The 17,551-nt window shown below is 40.0% G+C and overlaps 2 protein-coding genes across 2 annotated transcripts in view; both read right to left on the bottom strand.

The window, feature by feature from the left end:
* The window catches only part of LOC311057417 (uncharacterized protein), a gene marked incomplete at its 3' end in the record, with an annotated part of 440,186 nt that overhangs the window by 44,992 nt on the left and 377,643 nt on the right, over positions 1–17,551 (bottom strand). The gene's annotated exons all lie outside the window — the stretch shown is intronic.
* The window catches only part of LOC311056750 (uncharacterized protein), a gene marked incomplete at its 5' end in the record, with an annotated part of 48,018 nt that continues 33,801 nt past the window's right edge, over positions 3,335–17,551 (bottom strand). The window contains one exon of the mRNA XM_084073556.1: positions 3,335–4,297. Within this exon, the coding sequence (XP_083929682.1) occupies positions 3,636–4,297 (662 nt within the window). The 3' untranslated portion in view covers positions 3,335–3,635. The remainder of the gene's footprint in view (positions 4,298–17,551) is intronic.

Here is a 17,551-nt window from a genome sequence, read left to right on the forward strand (position 1 = left end):
ACACACACACACACACACACACACACACACACATATACTGTACACTAATTCAGGGGTCTTCAACCAGGCCAAGGACCCCTTGGCTGAGACAGAGATGAGACAGAGATGAAGCAGGGACCCCCCAGTACATATTGCATAAAATTGTGTTTCAGATTAAACCTTTTTTGTTTACTTGGTCTGCTCTTTTTTCCCTCTACACCTACACCTCTTTCCAAAAAAATTGCCGATCTACAAGCTCACAACGCCTCGCGCTTGTAGATCTGCTATTTTTGGCTAAAGTTCACCTCAGAAAAGGGATGCTAGGGTTCAAATGGTTAAGGTAAAAAAAAATCATATCACACAAAGATTTGGCGGACCCCCTGTAGTAACTCTGAGGACCCCCTAGGGGTCCCGGACCCCCTATTGAAGACCCCTGCACTACTTTAATCTTTAGAATAATCGCTAATAAAGTCATGGATAGTTGCAGCCCTACATCCATCACAGCTTTCATCAGTGCACATTGATGCTGCACAGGTCTTATCACGTCTCATAGAAATGCAGGATACAACATGTGCCAACATACCATGTTACCTGATACAATAGTATTGTGTCAATATTATTTTCAAATCATGAGAATATATCAATTGTAGAATAATCCATTATTATGATGTAACGGTGGCGTTTGTATTGGCATGTTACCTGCACGTGTGGCCTTCTAGCGCCTTCCTGTGTCTTATTTCAGAATGTTTCACGATATTCAGCCGTAATAAGCACAAACATATGCAATTCTAAGAAGCTACAGCTGTGACTACACTGTTGAAACCAGGGGACTTTGTACATGTCACATGAGAGTGTTGAGAGAGTTGATTGATTAGATCAGATAAGGACAGTAGCCACTGTTAAAGAACAGTGCTGGAGACTGAGTTGCATCATCTAAGACAGTGGTTTTCAACCTTTTTCGCGTCAAGGACCCCCAAATGGACACATATTAGCCCACGGACCCCCATTTGAAAAGATATGCCAGGGACTCAACCATTTAGATTTCTTGGGGTTCCCAATCTACACTGTAGCATCATTATCAGTGTTCATTTAACTCTGAGTGTACAAATGGACCCGTTAGGGTCCATTTGGTTCCATTTGTACACTCTCAGAGTTACAGACATATAAGGGTCCATTTGGTTCCTAATTATTAATTTGACTGGGGACCCCCTGGAACCCCCTCAAGGAACACTGGTGGTCCACGGACCACTGGTTGAAAACCACTCTAAGACAGTAACAAGTCAACAGATTCTGCTGATTAACAAGATTAATGTATGTGTTTCTGATATGTTTTAGTTTTGTGTGTACATTTTATGTCAGTAATTTGTTGTGGTGTTGTTGTTTATGTTTCCTTTCCTTGGTTTATAACCTATTGGCCCAGAAGTATTAGTATGTTTGTATTGCATTGTTAGTAACCAATCAAAGACACGGGTCTGAGTTGTGTTCGCTAAACTCGGTTGCTCCAATACCCTTTTCAAGGGGAGATCTATTTAGTTGCATTGCTTGTGTGACTGGCTAGATAATTGAACATCAATAATTATATATATGCATATATATTCAGATATATTCAGACCACATTGGCACGTAGTAAGTTATTTTGTAGCATAAACATTCTTTATATGAAGTCAGAAAAGAAAAACTGTTCTACCATGTAAATGAATAACATCACCTTAATGTGTAGTAGCCTACATGTGTGGCCGGATACAACAAACACCTTTCTTTTCAAAATGTAATCATTGCATTTTTTTTTCTTCATATGACAGTACTAGAGAATTATAGCTACAACATTGGTTAATTGCTTATTTATGTGAATGAAAGACAAGGATGTTTTTCTTTGAACAGATTATTTTAGCAATGTTATTCTGCTTTTTAGAAAAACGTGCGCGACAGAACAGCCTTGGCCAGACTGGGCTATATATGAATATAATAGCATGCTGTAGCTAAATCTACATTTTTAACTATATTACAAAGGGTTAACAAAAGGGTGTAAAGATTTGGACAACAGGAGCCCCATTACTTTCTACAGACCGTTTTGAAGCCACTTTTTCTGCAAATTCAAATCCGCCATCTATGAACTTCCGGAAACTGAAAACTGCTATTGGCTGCAACCGCATCTTCACTCGGTAGAACCAGTACTAGCCTTGGAAACATACCCTACTTTATCATTAATTAATTTAAAAAAATGAATGGGACAATAATTTATGCATATCATGCTAATTAAAATAAGACTTTAAACTAGCGACTGAAAGCATAAAGTGTTTATGACAATGTAAATGGTAAATGATGCATTTATATAGCGCCTTTATCCAAAGTGCTTTACAATGATGTGCATTACATTCACCCATTCACACACATTCATACACCGATGGCGGAGGAAACCATGCAAGGCACCAACCTGCTCATCGGGAGCAATTAGGGGTTCTGTAATCTGAGTTCCCAGAAGTTTTCGCCAGCTCTCGCATACAAACGGGAGGGGCGAGGAACTTCTGGGCCAGAGCCCTGGTATTTGTGGGCGGGATGTAGCTTACGCTCAGAATCTGAGCGGACACGCCTCTTACCGGTCTGAGAGCTGTGCAACTCGTCTAAACAGTCCGACGAGAGACAAACAGCAGTACACAACAATGGCGGCCGCATTTTCTCAAGGAGAAATTGCTTCCCGTCGCTCCTATTTACATGCAACACCCACTGCATGTGGATCCCGCCCCCTTTTCTTCATTGGCTGTTGATTTGAATCAGAACGCAGTGGCCACGCCCCTGCTGTCCAGGCTCTGAGGCGACGTCTCCCAGACTAGATGTTCTGTGTCTTGCTCAAGGACATTTCGACACTAACTCTGGGGGAGCCCGGGATCGAACTGGAAACCTTGCAGTTCCCAAGCGGCCGCTCTACCTCCTGAGCCACTGCCGCCCCATGTGTATACACAATGTGTATTAAGGTAATTACATTACATTACAGTCATTTAGCAGACGCTTTTATCCAAAGCGACTTACAGTAAGTGCATTCAACATAGGTAGGGAACGAAAACTACTAATCACCAGAAGTCTTAAGTGCATTTTCTGCAAAAACAAGCAACCAAGAGTATACCTAGCGCTAAGGTAAAAGTGCAACTGGGTAATGAAGGTAATGAAATCAAGTGTAGAGTCCGGCCAAAAACCCATTCCCTTGAATAGAGTTATTGCTTCTGCAGCCAGCAGGGGGGAAATCACGGGGTAAATAGCTAAACTAGCGGCCATTCATATAAACTGTCACTTCCTATATGGTTTCAATTTACAAACCGGATGCTTGCCGCCTGGAACAATCACAGAAGTCTCCTATTGCCTGCAGCTGCGCGAGCAGACAGTCTCTGTTGCCATGGTCCTGAGGTGCGCTACCTCCGTGCTAATTACAGCGAGAATCGCTATTATTGTTTACACAACAGAAACGAAGTATATATTTCAAGAGGGCGAGATCACAGTAAATATCCTAAGCCTTCTTCCTCGACACTGGGAGGAAAACAACATCTGAAAGTTAGTTGAATACATTTTCACTAGTGAGTGCCGTGACAAAAACAATTGTATTTCAGTGATCGTTGAGTGCCTGCATCGAAAATCGTACTTGAAATATGATTGACCGTGCAGGTCTAGTTTACAGTGGAAAAGTTCTTTTCTCCAGTGTGTATACGCTGGTGTCTCTTCAGGACAGCTGATTGATTGAAACTCTTGTTACAATGTTTACAGTGGAAAGGTCTTTCTCCAGTGTGGATACGCTGGTGTCTATTTAGGTCAGCTGACTGATTGAAACTCTTGTCACAATGTTTACAGTGGAAAGGTTTTTCTTCAGTGTGGATACGCTGGTGTCTCTTCAGGACAGCTGACTGATTGAAACTCTTGTCACAACATTTACAGTGGAAAGGTTTTTCTCCTGTGTGGATACGTTGGTGTGCCTTTAGATGACTTAAAACACTGAAACTCTTGTTACACTGTTTACAGTGGAAAGGTTTTTCTCCAGTGTGGACACGCTGGTGTCTCTTCAGGGCAGCTGACTGATTGAAACTCTTGTCACAATGTTTACAGTGGAAAGGTTTTTCCCCAGTGTGGATACGATGATGTCTATTCAGGTCAGCTGAGTGATTGAAACTCTTGTCACAATGTTTACAGATGTGGGCTTTCTTTCCTGTGAAAGTCAGCTGGCGTTTGTTGTGGCTCCTCTTGATGTGTTTATGGAGGAAGACCTGAGACGTGAAGGCGTATGGACACTCAGAACAAGAGAAGACGTGAGTCTGGGAAGACTGGGACATCACTCCTGAGTCAGAAACAGAGAGAGAGAGAGAAAGAGAGATGGGGGAAGAGGTGGGAAGAAGTTAAAAATGGTGATATACAACTTGCAAAGCCTCCATCTTTTCCATTGTCTATAATTTGTTCCTCCCTGAGCTAAACAAAACCTGTAGCCTATAATAGCCTACCTGGTGCTGAATATATGATTTAGTTTGCTCCCGTTTCTAAATACCTCAATTAATTGTAAACTTTCTCTCTCTCTCCATTTTCTATTGATCTAATTACCCGGTATATGAAATGTATATTTACTTGGTCATTTGATTGTTTTGAGGTCTCCTCCATCTGCTGTCATTGAGTAGGCTAGAAAAATAATGACACCAGCTGACTGTTCTTAAAAGTTGATAAGAGTGATGGATGGTGAGACAGGGGGAAGCGTTACAGTTTTCTGACCGCAGCCACTTTGTTAATACGCTTATGTGATACTGAGGAATAAATGTGATTGATCGATGTGACTTGGATCTCTGCGATTAGCCTACACTCCCTAAACAAGAACAGTGACTTTAGTTTTCGATTGTTGGAAAAGCCACAAGTTACAACATTAGTTAAACTCAAAAGACTAAAGGATGTGCAGGTGGATTTATCTACATTTCATTGTTGATAGGCCTATTAGTCAACTACTGTCTGCCTACTACAATATGGCTTGGAAACAGTGATGGCACTGAACATGAAATTGGATTTGGACCTGCACTGCTACCGAGGGGGCCGTGAGTATTAACAACCGTACATTATGAATGAAATGCTGCGCTGATCCACAACATTCTCTCTACTCTGACTAACCTCCACGGGTCTCCTCCCAATCATCACTGTCTTCAGTGACTTCAGTGTCAGATTCAAGTTTAACTTCAATTTCAGAACAGTGTGAAGAGATGTCTTCATCATCATCTTCACTTTTCACTGCTAGTAATGTCAACATTGACCCATCAGCCTCTTCTGGTCTTTGAAGTATCTCCTCCTGTTCCTCTTTAATGTGAGGAGGCTCTGGTTCCTCCTGGAGCAGACTGGGGCTCCTCTCCTGTTCAGGAGAATCCTCCTCTTTACACACAACCACGTGCAGGATGTCTAGGAGCAGAAAACATGATATTCAACACTAAAATGTAAATACAATTTTCCTTCGTCCATTTATCCTTTAGCCACAAAATTAGCCACATCGCCTACTTAGATCGACCACACAGTTACTAACTACAGGTTATTACAGGTGTTTCTGGAAAAATCAGGCTTCAAGGTTTTAGTAAGATTTTAGGAAAATATATTAAAACTATTGCAATTTATACATTTAGTTACTTTACCCAGCAAATGAGTAATGGTTTCCAGCAAATATCGAATTTGAATGATTACATTAATATAAATATTAAAACATTATTACACATAATGGTTGAATGTTTACTTGGTCTGCTCTTTTTTCGCTCTACACCAAACCTCTTTGCCAAAAAATAGCAGATCGACAAGCTCACAATGCCTCGCGGCGTCGATCTGCTATTTTTTGGCTAACGTTTTCCTCAGAAAAAGGGATGCTAGGGTTCAAGTGGTTAAGGTAAAAAAATATATATCATATCACACAAAGATTTGGCGGACCCCCTTGTAGTAACTCTGAGGACCCCCTAGGGGTCCCGGACCCCCTGTTGAAGACCCCTGGACTAGGCTGTATATATTTTTTTACCGTAAGCAAATACATATTTTTAAAATCAACAAAATCATTTTATTACGTTTTGTGTCAATTAAGTAATTGCTTGTAATAAGCAGCATAATGAATAGTGAGCAGGTCATTGTTTATAAATAAACCTCTTCAGGGTGATTAGACGCTCCGCCTCGTGTCGGGGTCAAACCCCCCTGTCGCGTTTTATTCCTCAACAATGACTTGCCATAGTTGCCAACCATTCATGATTCCTTGAATATTACTTGAAGAGTTCTGCTTTGAGAGTAAATTAGACCGTAGGCCAAGCAGTATAGATCAGTGGTTTTCAACCCTTTTCATGTCAAGGACCCCCAAATTGACACTTATTAGCCTGCGGACCACCCATTTGAAAAGATATACCAGGGACCCCCATAAGAGAAGATTTTTACGACTCTAGCAGTGATTCTCAACCATTTTCATTTCAAGGACCCTCAGTTTGACACGCATTAGGGCTTCAGAGCCCCATTTAATGGCATTTCTATCTCTAGGACCCTAATTTATATTGATAAATCAATGTTAATTTAACTCAGAGAGTGTACAAATGGAACCAAATGGACCCCATTTGTTTCCATTTGTACCCTCTCTGAGTTACAGGCACATAAGACCCTTATGATAAGGGTCCATTTGGTTCCTAAATATCTATCATTTAGCTGGGGACCACCTGGAACCCCCTCAAGGACCACTGGTGGTCCCCGGACCACTGGTTGAGAACCCCTGGTATAGAACATGGTCTGTCTGTCTGTCTGTATGTACATTATGTTTGCCAGGAGTTCGACCAGACCAATTTTGTCTCTGCACACTGCAGAACTAAAATTGGATCAGCGCCGAGGCAGAAAAACATAGGCTACCACGATGGCAATGCAGCTGGTTGTGTTTTACATCATGTATGTGACCTCATCATACGTCGAGTGCACCTTCACAGGAGTGAAAGAGCACATGAAACTTACTGAGGTGTGGGTGGTCTTCAGGTTCCTCCTGTTTAACAGAAATATCCCTGGATGAGTCTGGAGAGTTCATCTTCACCTGCAGTCTGGACTCCACACACTGGTCTGAAATGAAGCAATTGAATAAGGACTTTAATAACTGGAGACCCAGTGGTGTCAAGAATAATAATATTTGAAGAAGGTAAAGACAAAAGCCCAATTCTCCAACATATGTACCTTGGGTGCCCAATGATGATGTAACTGGTAGGCAGGTTTCTGAAGTGTCCACAGCCCTCCTATGAGTCGGGAAAAAATTGTATCATTTTATCATGAGCATTAGTGAGGACCAGTGTTGCTCACTAATGCGCTACGAGCTTGTAGATCTGCTATTTTTGAAACATAATTCGTGAAAATCTTTAATTACATATATATTTTTTAAGTCAAATCTTTGCTTCTGGGGATTCTACAAATGTCTTCTAAATCCTTAATTATTATTTTTTTCGCCTCTTTTTTACTTATGTTGCTATAATATCAGTGGTTCCCAAACTTTTTCCATGCCAAGGACCCCCAAAATGATTTGTATTTGGCCGCAGACCCCCACCTCAAAATATGTTGTTCCAGGGACCCCTCAGAATTAAAGATTTGAGTTACAAATGTTTGCTTTAAAAGAATAAATATACATTCAAAGATTTGCACACAGTTTTTGAATAGGGAAAGTTTAAAATAATGGTTAAAGTGATTAAAATCTAAAATGACAGATGAGTTTCCTGGTCTTAATGTCTTAATGTGTCTGCAACCACGCATGAATGCTTATATGTCCTGCCTGGCAGCTCACCACCAATTATACCCTCAACTCTTCCAAATATACCACCACCACCAGTGCTGCCAGATTCTGTGAGAGAAACAAGCAACCAGGTCTAGGAAAACCAGCCCAAAAGAAGCGACTAATATGGGTCACATGAGCACTTTAACATATACATCAGCTATTTGAAAATAGCAGATCTACAAGCTTACAACGCGACGCGACGCGTTGTGAGCTTGTAGATCGCCTATTTTCTATAATAAGCAGATCTGGCAACCCTGACCACTACCCCGATGCACAGAGTGATTACTATAGGGATAGACTTTGATGTGACATGAGTTGTAGAAATGGTTTGACCCATTAAGATCGGCAACACATCCGTGTAACTACTTTATCCATATTTTACACTTAAGCTGTTCAAAAATAGCAGATATACAAGCTCATAGTGCGGCAAGAGCTTGTAGATCTGCTAATTTTTGGGGGTTTAAAAATCATGAACATTTGAACAAATCTTTGGATATATATATATTTTTAAAGCGAACATTTTTAACCTCAAATCTTTGCTTCTGTATTCTAAATCCTAACAGTTAAAAAAAAAAGTTACTATATATATGTCGCTATATATTCAGTGGTTCTCAAACTTTTTTCATGTCAAGGACCCCTAAAATTAAATGTATTTAGCCAAGGACCCCCATCTCAAAATATTTTGTTCCAGGGACCCCCAGAAGCAAAGATTTGAGTTGAAAGTGTATATATATATATATATATATATATATATATATATATATATATATATATATATTCAAAGATTTGCACACATTTTCACGATTTTCCCCCTCGAAAATAGCAGATGCCTCAAAGCCAAACAGAAATTAAGTTTATTCATAATGTTCCAATCAATGTAGCCAAAAATACAATGAAATTGTTAATCGCAATTATGTGTGACAATTAATCGTCAACTTAAATTTGTAATTGTGACAGCCCTACATACATTACCTGGATGTGTCATTCTAGGCCTGACACACTACAGCATGATACATGTTTAGTTGGTAAGGATTCAATGTCTGGTGCATGAAGACATGGAGCTCTAACTTCACTTGACAATCACATTAACATTACTGTGGACAGAGTAAAGATCCTACTGGTTTTAAATTACAAGATACGTTTAGACCTCATTGCTTATATGGAGTTTAACTAGCTCTCTGATCCAGAGCTAAGATGCACCTGGAGTGACTTTAATAATAGCGACAACATCAACAACATGCAACAAAACAATTCATAGCCTAAATGTTTTGCTGCTGCTAAGAGTTGCTGGTTGTGTTGATGATCACATTTTTACAAAAACCTATAGCAGCTAAGAGTAATTAGATTAACGTTCCTTCTTAAATTCATCAAATAAAGATGCAGATGCCCTGAATCATGACAGTCATAGAACTTGTTGGTTTGAGAATGTTTTGCATTTACAACCCGTACATCAACATTAACGTTCAAATTTCAAATATAAAGTGCTGACCCCACGACCACAAATGTAACAAGTTAAAGCGCCTGGGTCTAAGTACCCGTATCTTCCGTGTTGTTCAATAAAAAGCATTTTAATCCGATCGGTGGCAATTTTCTCCGAATTTTCTCCATTGCTTTCAACTTCGCGCCCCTATCGGTTGAGAGGTGTATTGCACTCTGATACAGTATACAAAAATGTATGAAAATGGCCTCCGCTCGGATTAAAATGCTTTTTATTGACCAATACGGAAGATACGGATACTTAAACCCAGGCGCTTTAACTTGTTACATCCGTGGCTTTGGGATCAGCACTTTATATTTGAAATCTGAACATTTATGTAGATGTACTGGTTGTAAATGTAAAACATTCTCAAAACAGGAACAAGTGGTTCCATGACGCTTGTGAAAGACGAGCGTCATGTGAACCATGGCTAAGATGCATGAGTTGATCTTTACCTGCTGTTTCAGTGGTTGAGCTGCTAACAAACGCCCTGCTGCTGCTTGACGACGGTCGACGACACTGCTTAAAAACGACACGTTTTCGTTTTATTTGTATTTTCAAGTGTCAACAACAGTCAGTCAACACACCATGTTGTTTTCACTACTGCATTGTGGGTAGCAGCTTGTTCTACTGGCAACCACTTTGTCTAGACGCCAGTTATGCGTATAGACTGATGCCCCCTACTGTTGGTCTCGGGTACTGTCCATTGTTTATATACAGTAACAGTACTATGTGACCTTCCTGACCTGTAGACAAAGAGAACATCCATCTAGGAGTAAAACAATTAATCAAACTAATCAATTAAACCGATTACCAAAAAAAAAAAAATACAAATATAAATAATCAATAATTAAATGAATGAATCCATTACTAATCCCCATCTTGGGCATGTAATTCTACGCAAAGCTTACATAAAAACACATTAAAAAAATATAATTCATCACTATGCAATACATTTAGAACTTGTAGATGAGCTACTTTCACTAGTCTCACACAACACTGGTGTGTGACAAGGTATAAAATAATTGATGCAGGATGCACAACATATACCAACATACATTGCTACAGGATACAATAGTATTGTGTTAACCATATCATTTTGTAAATATATCAATTATCTATGACATATGCAGGCTGTATGATATATTCTCACTGTGACACAGTAAGAATGTCACACGTTATTTTGTAGCAGAAATATTCTTTAATGAAGTAATTTCACAGAGGAAACCACTACATTAAATCCTAACACCAAACTGTAAAATTATAGAAAAACTGTTCTACCATATAAATGAATAACATAAAAAAAAAAAATTGCAATTCATATGTGGCCGGACCAAAAAAATGACAAAAAAACACCTCTTTTCTAAATTGTATTATTGCATTTTTATTTTTTTTAATTTCATGACAATTAGAGAATAATAGCTATAAAATGGGATATTTGCTTATTCAGATTATCTCGGTAGTCCGCAACTCTTTTTTTAAAATATAATTCAAGCTATTTGATTTCCTAAGAGATGTGAAGAATCAGTTCAGTTCAGTAGAGAAAAACATTTTACCGGCATAGACTCTTTAACAAACATAAAGACATGTCTCTCTCCCGAAGAGCTAGAGGGAGTAATTAATGTATTCATTTCTTCAAGGCTCAATTTCACATATATATTCAGTTCTGACGTTTAGGTGATTGAAAGACGAGGATTTAAGGAAACAGAATTTGTGATTGAGTCATTTCTTTTACCAGATTATCTCCGTGATTTTCTGAAAAGCACTGATGAGTGTGTCATAACAGCCTTGGTCGGACTGGGCTACATATAAATATAATGGCATGCTCTAGCTACATAAACATATATCTACATGTTTGACTATATTACAAAGGGTTAAATGGTTCAAGGAAATCGGTGTAAGGATTTAAAAGAAAAAAAAGAGCTAGGGGAACTCCAAAGATGAGTCCTAATGGAGGCCTGTTGACAAGAACAGTATTTATATTCATAATATTTTGCTTGGCAACCACCTCCCTACCAACATACAGATGTTTGATTTGATATTCCGAGTGAGCTAATTTACAGTGAAAATATTGTTTCCCCCTTGGTGTAAATACGCTGAAACTCTTGTTACATTGTTTACACTGGTTTCTCTGTGTGGACACGCTGGTGTGCCTTCAGAGCAGTCGACTGACTTAAACACTAATAACAAGTAAGACGCGCGAACGCTGGAAGTGAACGCAGCTCGAAAATATTGTGTATTTACGGACTGTGTGTGTGTGTGTGTGTGTGTGTGTGTGTGTGTGTGTGTGTGTTTTGACTGTACTCTGGCGCACTCTGTTGGTTGCACACAGGCAGTGCAGGCAGTGCACACATACTGCACACACACACACAGACAGAGACACAAGCCGAGCAGAGTTTCATAGTATGCTCCACTTGGGCGGAGGCCCGCGTTCGCCACAATGTTTACAGAGGAATGTTTTTTCTCCAGTGTGGACATGCTGGTGTCTATTCAGGACACTGTTAATATTTCGGACATGATATTTTATGTCATATTTCTCGTTTATTCCACAATTTAGTCGTCTTGCCAACTCCCAGTTTCCCCTACTCGTCCGAGGCATTGTGTTTAAAGCTGACTAATCTCCACTGGCCTCCTCCAGATCATCACTGTCTTCAGTGACTGAGTCTGATTCAAGTTCAACTTCAAAACAGTGTGATGAGATGTCTTCATCATCATCTTCACTTTTCACTGCTAGTAATGTCAACATTGACCCATCAGACTCCTCTGGTCTTTGAAGTAGCTCCTCCTGTTCCTCTTCAATCTGTGGAATCTCTGGTTCCTCCTGGAGCAGACTGGGGCTCCTCTCCTGTTCAGGCGAAACCTCCTGGATGTCTAGGAGCAGAAAAATAACATGATAGTCAGCACTAGATTCTTAGTTGTTTCTATTTTCTCATTTATTCCCAGTTTCTTTAAGAAAAGAAACGTTGATGGTATCATTTCTATCTTACTTAGGTAAGTGTGCAGGTGCCTGCTGATTACCCCTAAGTAGCCTGTGTTCACCTGTGCACTATATTTTGCCCTAAAATGAATACATTTTAATTGATACTTTATACAAGCCGTATTCATATCAATAACATTTTGCCTCTCTAACCACCTCCCTGCCAACAAAGAGCTGTTTACTTATTTTAAGTGGAAAGTTTTTACCCTTGGTGTGAATACTCTGATGTCTTTTCAAAGTACGTAACTGACTGAAGCCCATGTCACCATGTTTATTCTGGGAGTGTTGAAAAACAAGCTGGTGCTTCTTCAGAGCATTTGCCCGAGTGAAACTCTTGTTACACTGGTTACAGTGGAAAGGTTTTTCTCCGGTGTGGATATACTGGTGCATCTTCAGTTCAAATGACCGACAGAAACCTTTGTCACAATATATACAGAGGAAAGGTTTTTCTCCGGTGTGGATACGCTGGTGTATCGTCAGGTCACTTGATCGACTGAAACCTTTGTCACACTGTTCACAGTGAAAAGGTTTTGCTCCGGTGTGCATGTTCTGGTGTGACTTCAGGTCATTTGACTGACTGAAACTCTTGTCACAATCTTTACAGTGGTAAGGTTTTTCTCCAGTGTGGATACGCTGGTGTGTCTTCAGTCCATATGAACTACTGAAACTCTTGTCACAATGTTTACAGTGGTAAGGTTTATCACCAGTGTGGACCCACTGGTGTCTCTTGAGGTTAGCCGATCGATTGAATCTCTTGTCACAGTGTTCACACTGTAAAGTTTTTTCTCCAGTGTGGACATGCTGGTGTCTATTCAGGTCATTTGACTGACTGAAACTCTTGTCACAATGTTTACAGTGGAAAGGCTTTTCTCCAGTGTGAACATGCAGGTGTGTCTTCAGATTACTTGACTTAGTGAAACTCTTGCCACAATGTTCACACAGGAAAGTTTTTTTTCCAGTGTGTATACGCTGGTGTATTTCCAAGGAACCTGATTCACTTAAACTCTTGTCACCGTCTTCATTGACTTCAGTGTCTGATTCAAGTTCAACTTCGACTTCAGAGCAGTGTGAAGAGACGTCTTCATCATAATCATCTTCACTTTTCGATGCTAGTGACGTCAACATTGACGCATCAGCCTCCTCTGGTCTTGGAAGTATCTCCTCCTGTTCCTTATAGATCTGTGGAGGCTCTGGTTCCTCCTGGAGCAGACTGGGGCTCCTCTTCTGTTCAGGGGAAACCTCCTCTTTACACACAACCATGTGCAGGATGTCTAGGAGCAGAAAAATAACATTAAAGTCAACACTGGATTCCTAAATTGTAAATCAAAATGTAACTAATTGTTTCTATCTTCCATGTGCATAATGATCTATCACCTAAGTAGATTGACCAAACAGCTACTAACTACAGGTTATTACAGGTTATTCTGGAAACTTAAGTTCTGAACACTTCAAAGTTTTAGCAAGATATTAGCAAAATACATGTTTTGCTATGTTTAGTTACTAATTTAACTTTAACGGGTGGCACAGTGGTAGAGTCTGGGGATTCAAATCTGATTTTGGAGTGATTTAGGCCCTAGGCCGAGCTGTCTTCTAGAATAGGGTTTGTCTGTACGCACAGAGTCTGTCAGACCAATTTAGCCTCAGCGCACCACCAAGACAGAATTGGCCATCGCCTAGACAACACCTCACAAAAATATAGGCCACCATAACGCATCTAATTGTGTTCCATCATTTGGCTATGTATCACTCATAACACGAATGGACTCTCACATGCGAGCATGCAGTGGGGCTTGACAATCATCATTATCATGAGGCATGACACAATCCAATTTCCGGATCGGATACCCCGATATCTGCCAAATAACGTGGATCGGACTGAATCGGACTGTAAAAAAAAAGTCTGATTCAAGCGCTCCGATTCAAGCAGTCCATTCCACTAGTCCACTCCCACACTTCTTTCCAGCATGCTGGATCCAGCAGCATGCATTGAAGAGCCCATGTGATCACAACAACAGTGTTTGCTAGTAGTAGACAAACTCCCACGAGAAAGAAAGAAGGCAAAAGTAATAACTGAGCACATCATCCAGTTTATCGTGCTAGATGACCAGCCCCTGTCGGTGGTGAGTAATGTCGGGTTGAAACACTTAATTGAGCACATCGAGCCTCGCTGCGACATGCCCAGCCGTAGTTACGTCACTGAAACAGCCACCCCGCAGATTCATAAAGACGTTTCTTGGCTGTGTATGTGGAGAGTGTAGATGCAATTCGTTTCACGACCGAAGCATCGCCAGCCATGAAAGCTTGAAATGTCTGGTGAAATTTGGGTCCTAATTTAAAATCTATGTTAACGGATTATTACTGCGTGGCTCTGTAAGCGGGTCTGTGAGTCTGAGAATCTGTCTGTCTGTGTGTCCAGGGCTAACCTCAAAAAACGCTGTACCGATCAGCACAAAATTCCTAGTGCACACTGCCAGTAGGCAAAGGAGGTATTTTTCATATCTGATAGAATGTGCACATTTTTCCAAATTATTAAAGTGCAGACTTAAATCTGTCAAAGGCTGTGTCATCATGCACTGAAATAGATGAAGATATACTTGTTGGGACATTTTAACGACTAAAACCACCTATACATAGTACACTAACCTTTTATACTTAGTGAACTAATACTTAGTTGACTGGAGCTTGCTCTGTACTTAAAAGACTCCTTTCCCCCTCTCCACCAAATCTCTTTACCTAAAATAGCTGATCTTCAAGCTAGAGATCTTGTAGATTAGTTAATTTCAGCAAATGTTCCCCCCAGAATAGGGATGCTAGGGTTCAAGTGGTTAAAGGAGACACACCATGAATTTAAAAAAAATATTTGATATTTAATATCATATGGTGTATGTCCCTCAAACCATTTTCAAAAGGTTTGAGCCTAAATCAACACTCAGATATACTCATCCCAAGTCAATTCTCTCAGGCTTATAAAGCACTTTCAGCTGCAATACCAAAACGTCCTGCTGGGCAGAGGGGTGCTACTGAGCAATTCTGTCTGTCAAAATACATGGGCAGAAAGTTTCGTGATGTAAGCAAACTTGCCATTTCTTAGATGGCCTGTTAAGACACGCTCATTCTGAAAATCTCTGAAATGAGAATGAATGACTGAATGTTAAAAAAATATATTTTTTGGGGTACAAGAGACACTGGGGAGCCCAAAAAATACCAAAAAAATAAAAAAAAGTGAAATTCATGGTGTGTCTCCTTTAAAGCTCAAAGCTGAGGAAAAAGCCCATTGAAGATCTGTGTTATTATTGTAAGAGCTCTACAACAGAACAGACAATATGAAAGAAAGCGAGAGCACATGACACTTACTGAGGTGTGGGTGGTCTTCAGGTTCCTCCTGTTTAATAGAAATGGCCCTGGCTGAGTCTGGAGAGTTCATCTTCACCTGCAGTCTGGACTCCACACACTGGTCTGAAATGAAGGAATTGAAAAAGGACATTAATACACTGGTCAACAGGTCTCCAGTTATTAAAGTCAAACAACATATGAACGGTGCAAAGATAATGGTATTTATATATTATTGAAGACATCCAGCTTAGCTTAAGATTACACAAGGGAAAACGTATCAAAACATGGATTCCAGCAATGCACATAATAGTATAAAGTGAATAAGGTGAAAGTAGCCCTTCTGTTATTAATGTTTCTGCAGCCATGTTATCCTTATATGTCCACCCCACCACAATATATACCCCCACCGTACCACCAATTATCGTATGGCCATTGATGGTCATGAGTTGTAGACACATCAATTATCAGGAATATTTTGAAATGTTTATATCCTTGTTTTCCTTTGTTCCTCTTTCTATCTCCGTTCTTCTTCCCTTTCCTTAAAACTACAATGGGGTTCGTACAAATAACTTGAAGAAGTGACAATGAAGCTAATTCTGAATGTTTGAATGCATTCAATCACTTATTTGCATAGGGTGCAAGCAAGTGCAGTTCATACACTGGGCTGTGAAACTTTCTTTTTCTTTCTTTGATCTTTATTTAATCAGGAAAGACCATTGAGAGAATGCTCTCCTTTTCAAGCCCTGATCACAGCATGTAAAGCCCAAAACACTTAACTTTATTTCATGTATGTATTTGGTCAGGACAGTGCACATTGATGAACACAAGACAGGTAATAAATGTACACAAGAGCGAGTGTAAATATGTCGGATTTAGCAAAAGCTACTTTCCTCCCGTATAGTCCCTAAAAAAGGAAGAAACAATACAAACATTACAATATAACAACGATACAATACAACATTAGTTAACAACAGCACTCAAGGTAGATCAACGGTTTATCAATAGACTCATATAACATTTGAATTTAGCGTGGGCCTAGTCTATAAAAAAATATTATAAGTGATTGCATGTCTGGTGATCTTTCAACCAAGCCTAGTGGAATGTCGTCATTTTAGGGGCAAGGCCACTTGGCCTTTAGTGTTGTCCATGTTCTGACGGCACAAAGGCCGAATGCCAGGGCAGGAAGGCCATCAAACAAGATTTTAGTCCATTGAAATAATGAATTGAATTTAAGGATGATTTTAAATAAAACAAAAATCTGCATTGAAATAAATAAATAAACAAATAAATAATGGTATTTACAATCTGATCCATGCTCAGCCCTGCACCAATCATAGTTACTGGATTGGTTTAAAGATGGAGAGTTAAGAATTCAGAATCTCAACAAAAGACACTGGAGTCTACATCAGGGGTCTTCAACGTTTTCAGGCCAAGGACCCCCTTGCTGAGAGAGGGATGAAGCAGGGACCCCCTCTATATTGTATAAAATTGTGTTTCAGATTATACTTTTTCGTTTACTTGGTCTGCTCATTTTTCCCTCTACACCTCTTTGCCAAAAATAGCCGATCTACAAGCTCACAACGCCTCGCAGCGCGAGCCGTTGTGCTTACCTCATGGCCACGGATGTAACAAGTTGAAACGGGCGGGTCTAGGTACCCGTATCTTCCGTATTGTTCAATAAAAAGCATTTTAATCCGATCGGTGGCCATTTAAAAAAAAAAAATTCCCATGCTTTCAACCACGCGACCCTATCGGTTAGGAGGTGTACTGCACTCTGATACACTACAACTCTATGAGAAAATGGCCGCCAACCGGATTAAAATGCTTTTTATTGAACAATGTGGAAGACACGGGTACTTAGAACCACCCGTTTTAACTTGGTACATCCATGGTCGTGGGGCCAGCACTTTATATTTGAAATCTGAACGTTTAAGTAGATGTACGGGTTGTAAATGGAGAAAATGCCAAAATTAGGTTGAAGTTCCGCCATGACGCTTGTGACAGACGAGCGTCA

The sequence above is a fragment of the Gymnoscopelus microlampas genome (assembly GCF_963454915.1).
Source record: "Gymnoscopelus microlampas genome assembly, chromosome: 12".
Classification (NCBI taxonomy): Eukaryota; Metazoa; Chordata; class Actinopteri; order Myctophiformes; family Myctophidae; genus Gymnoscopelus; species Gymnoscopelus microlampas.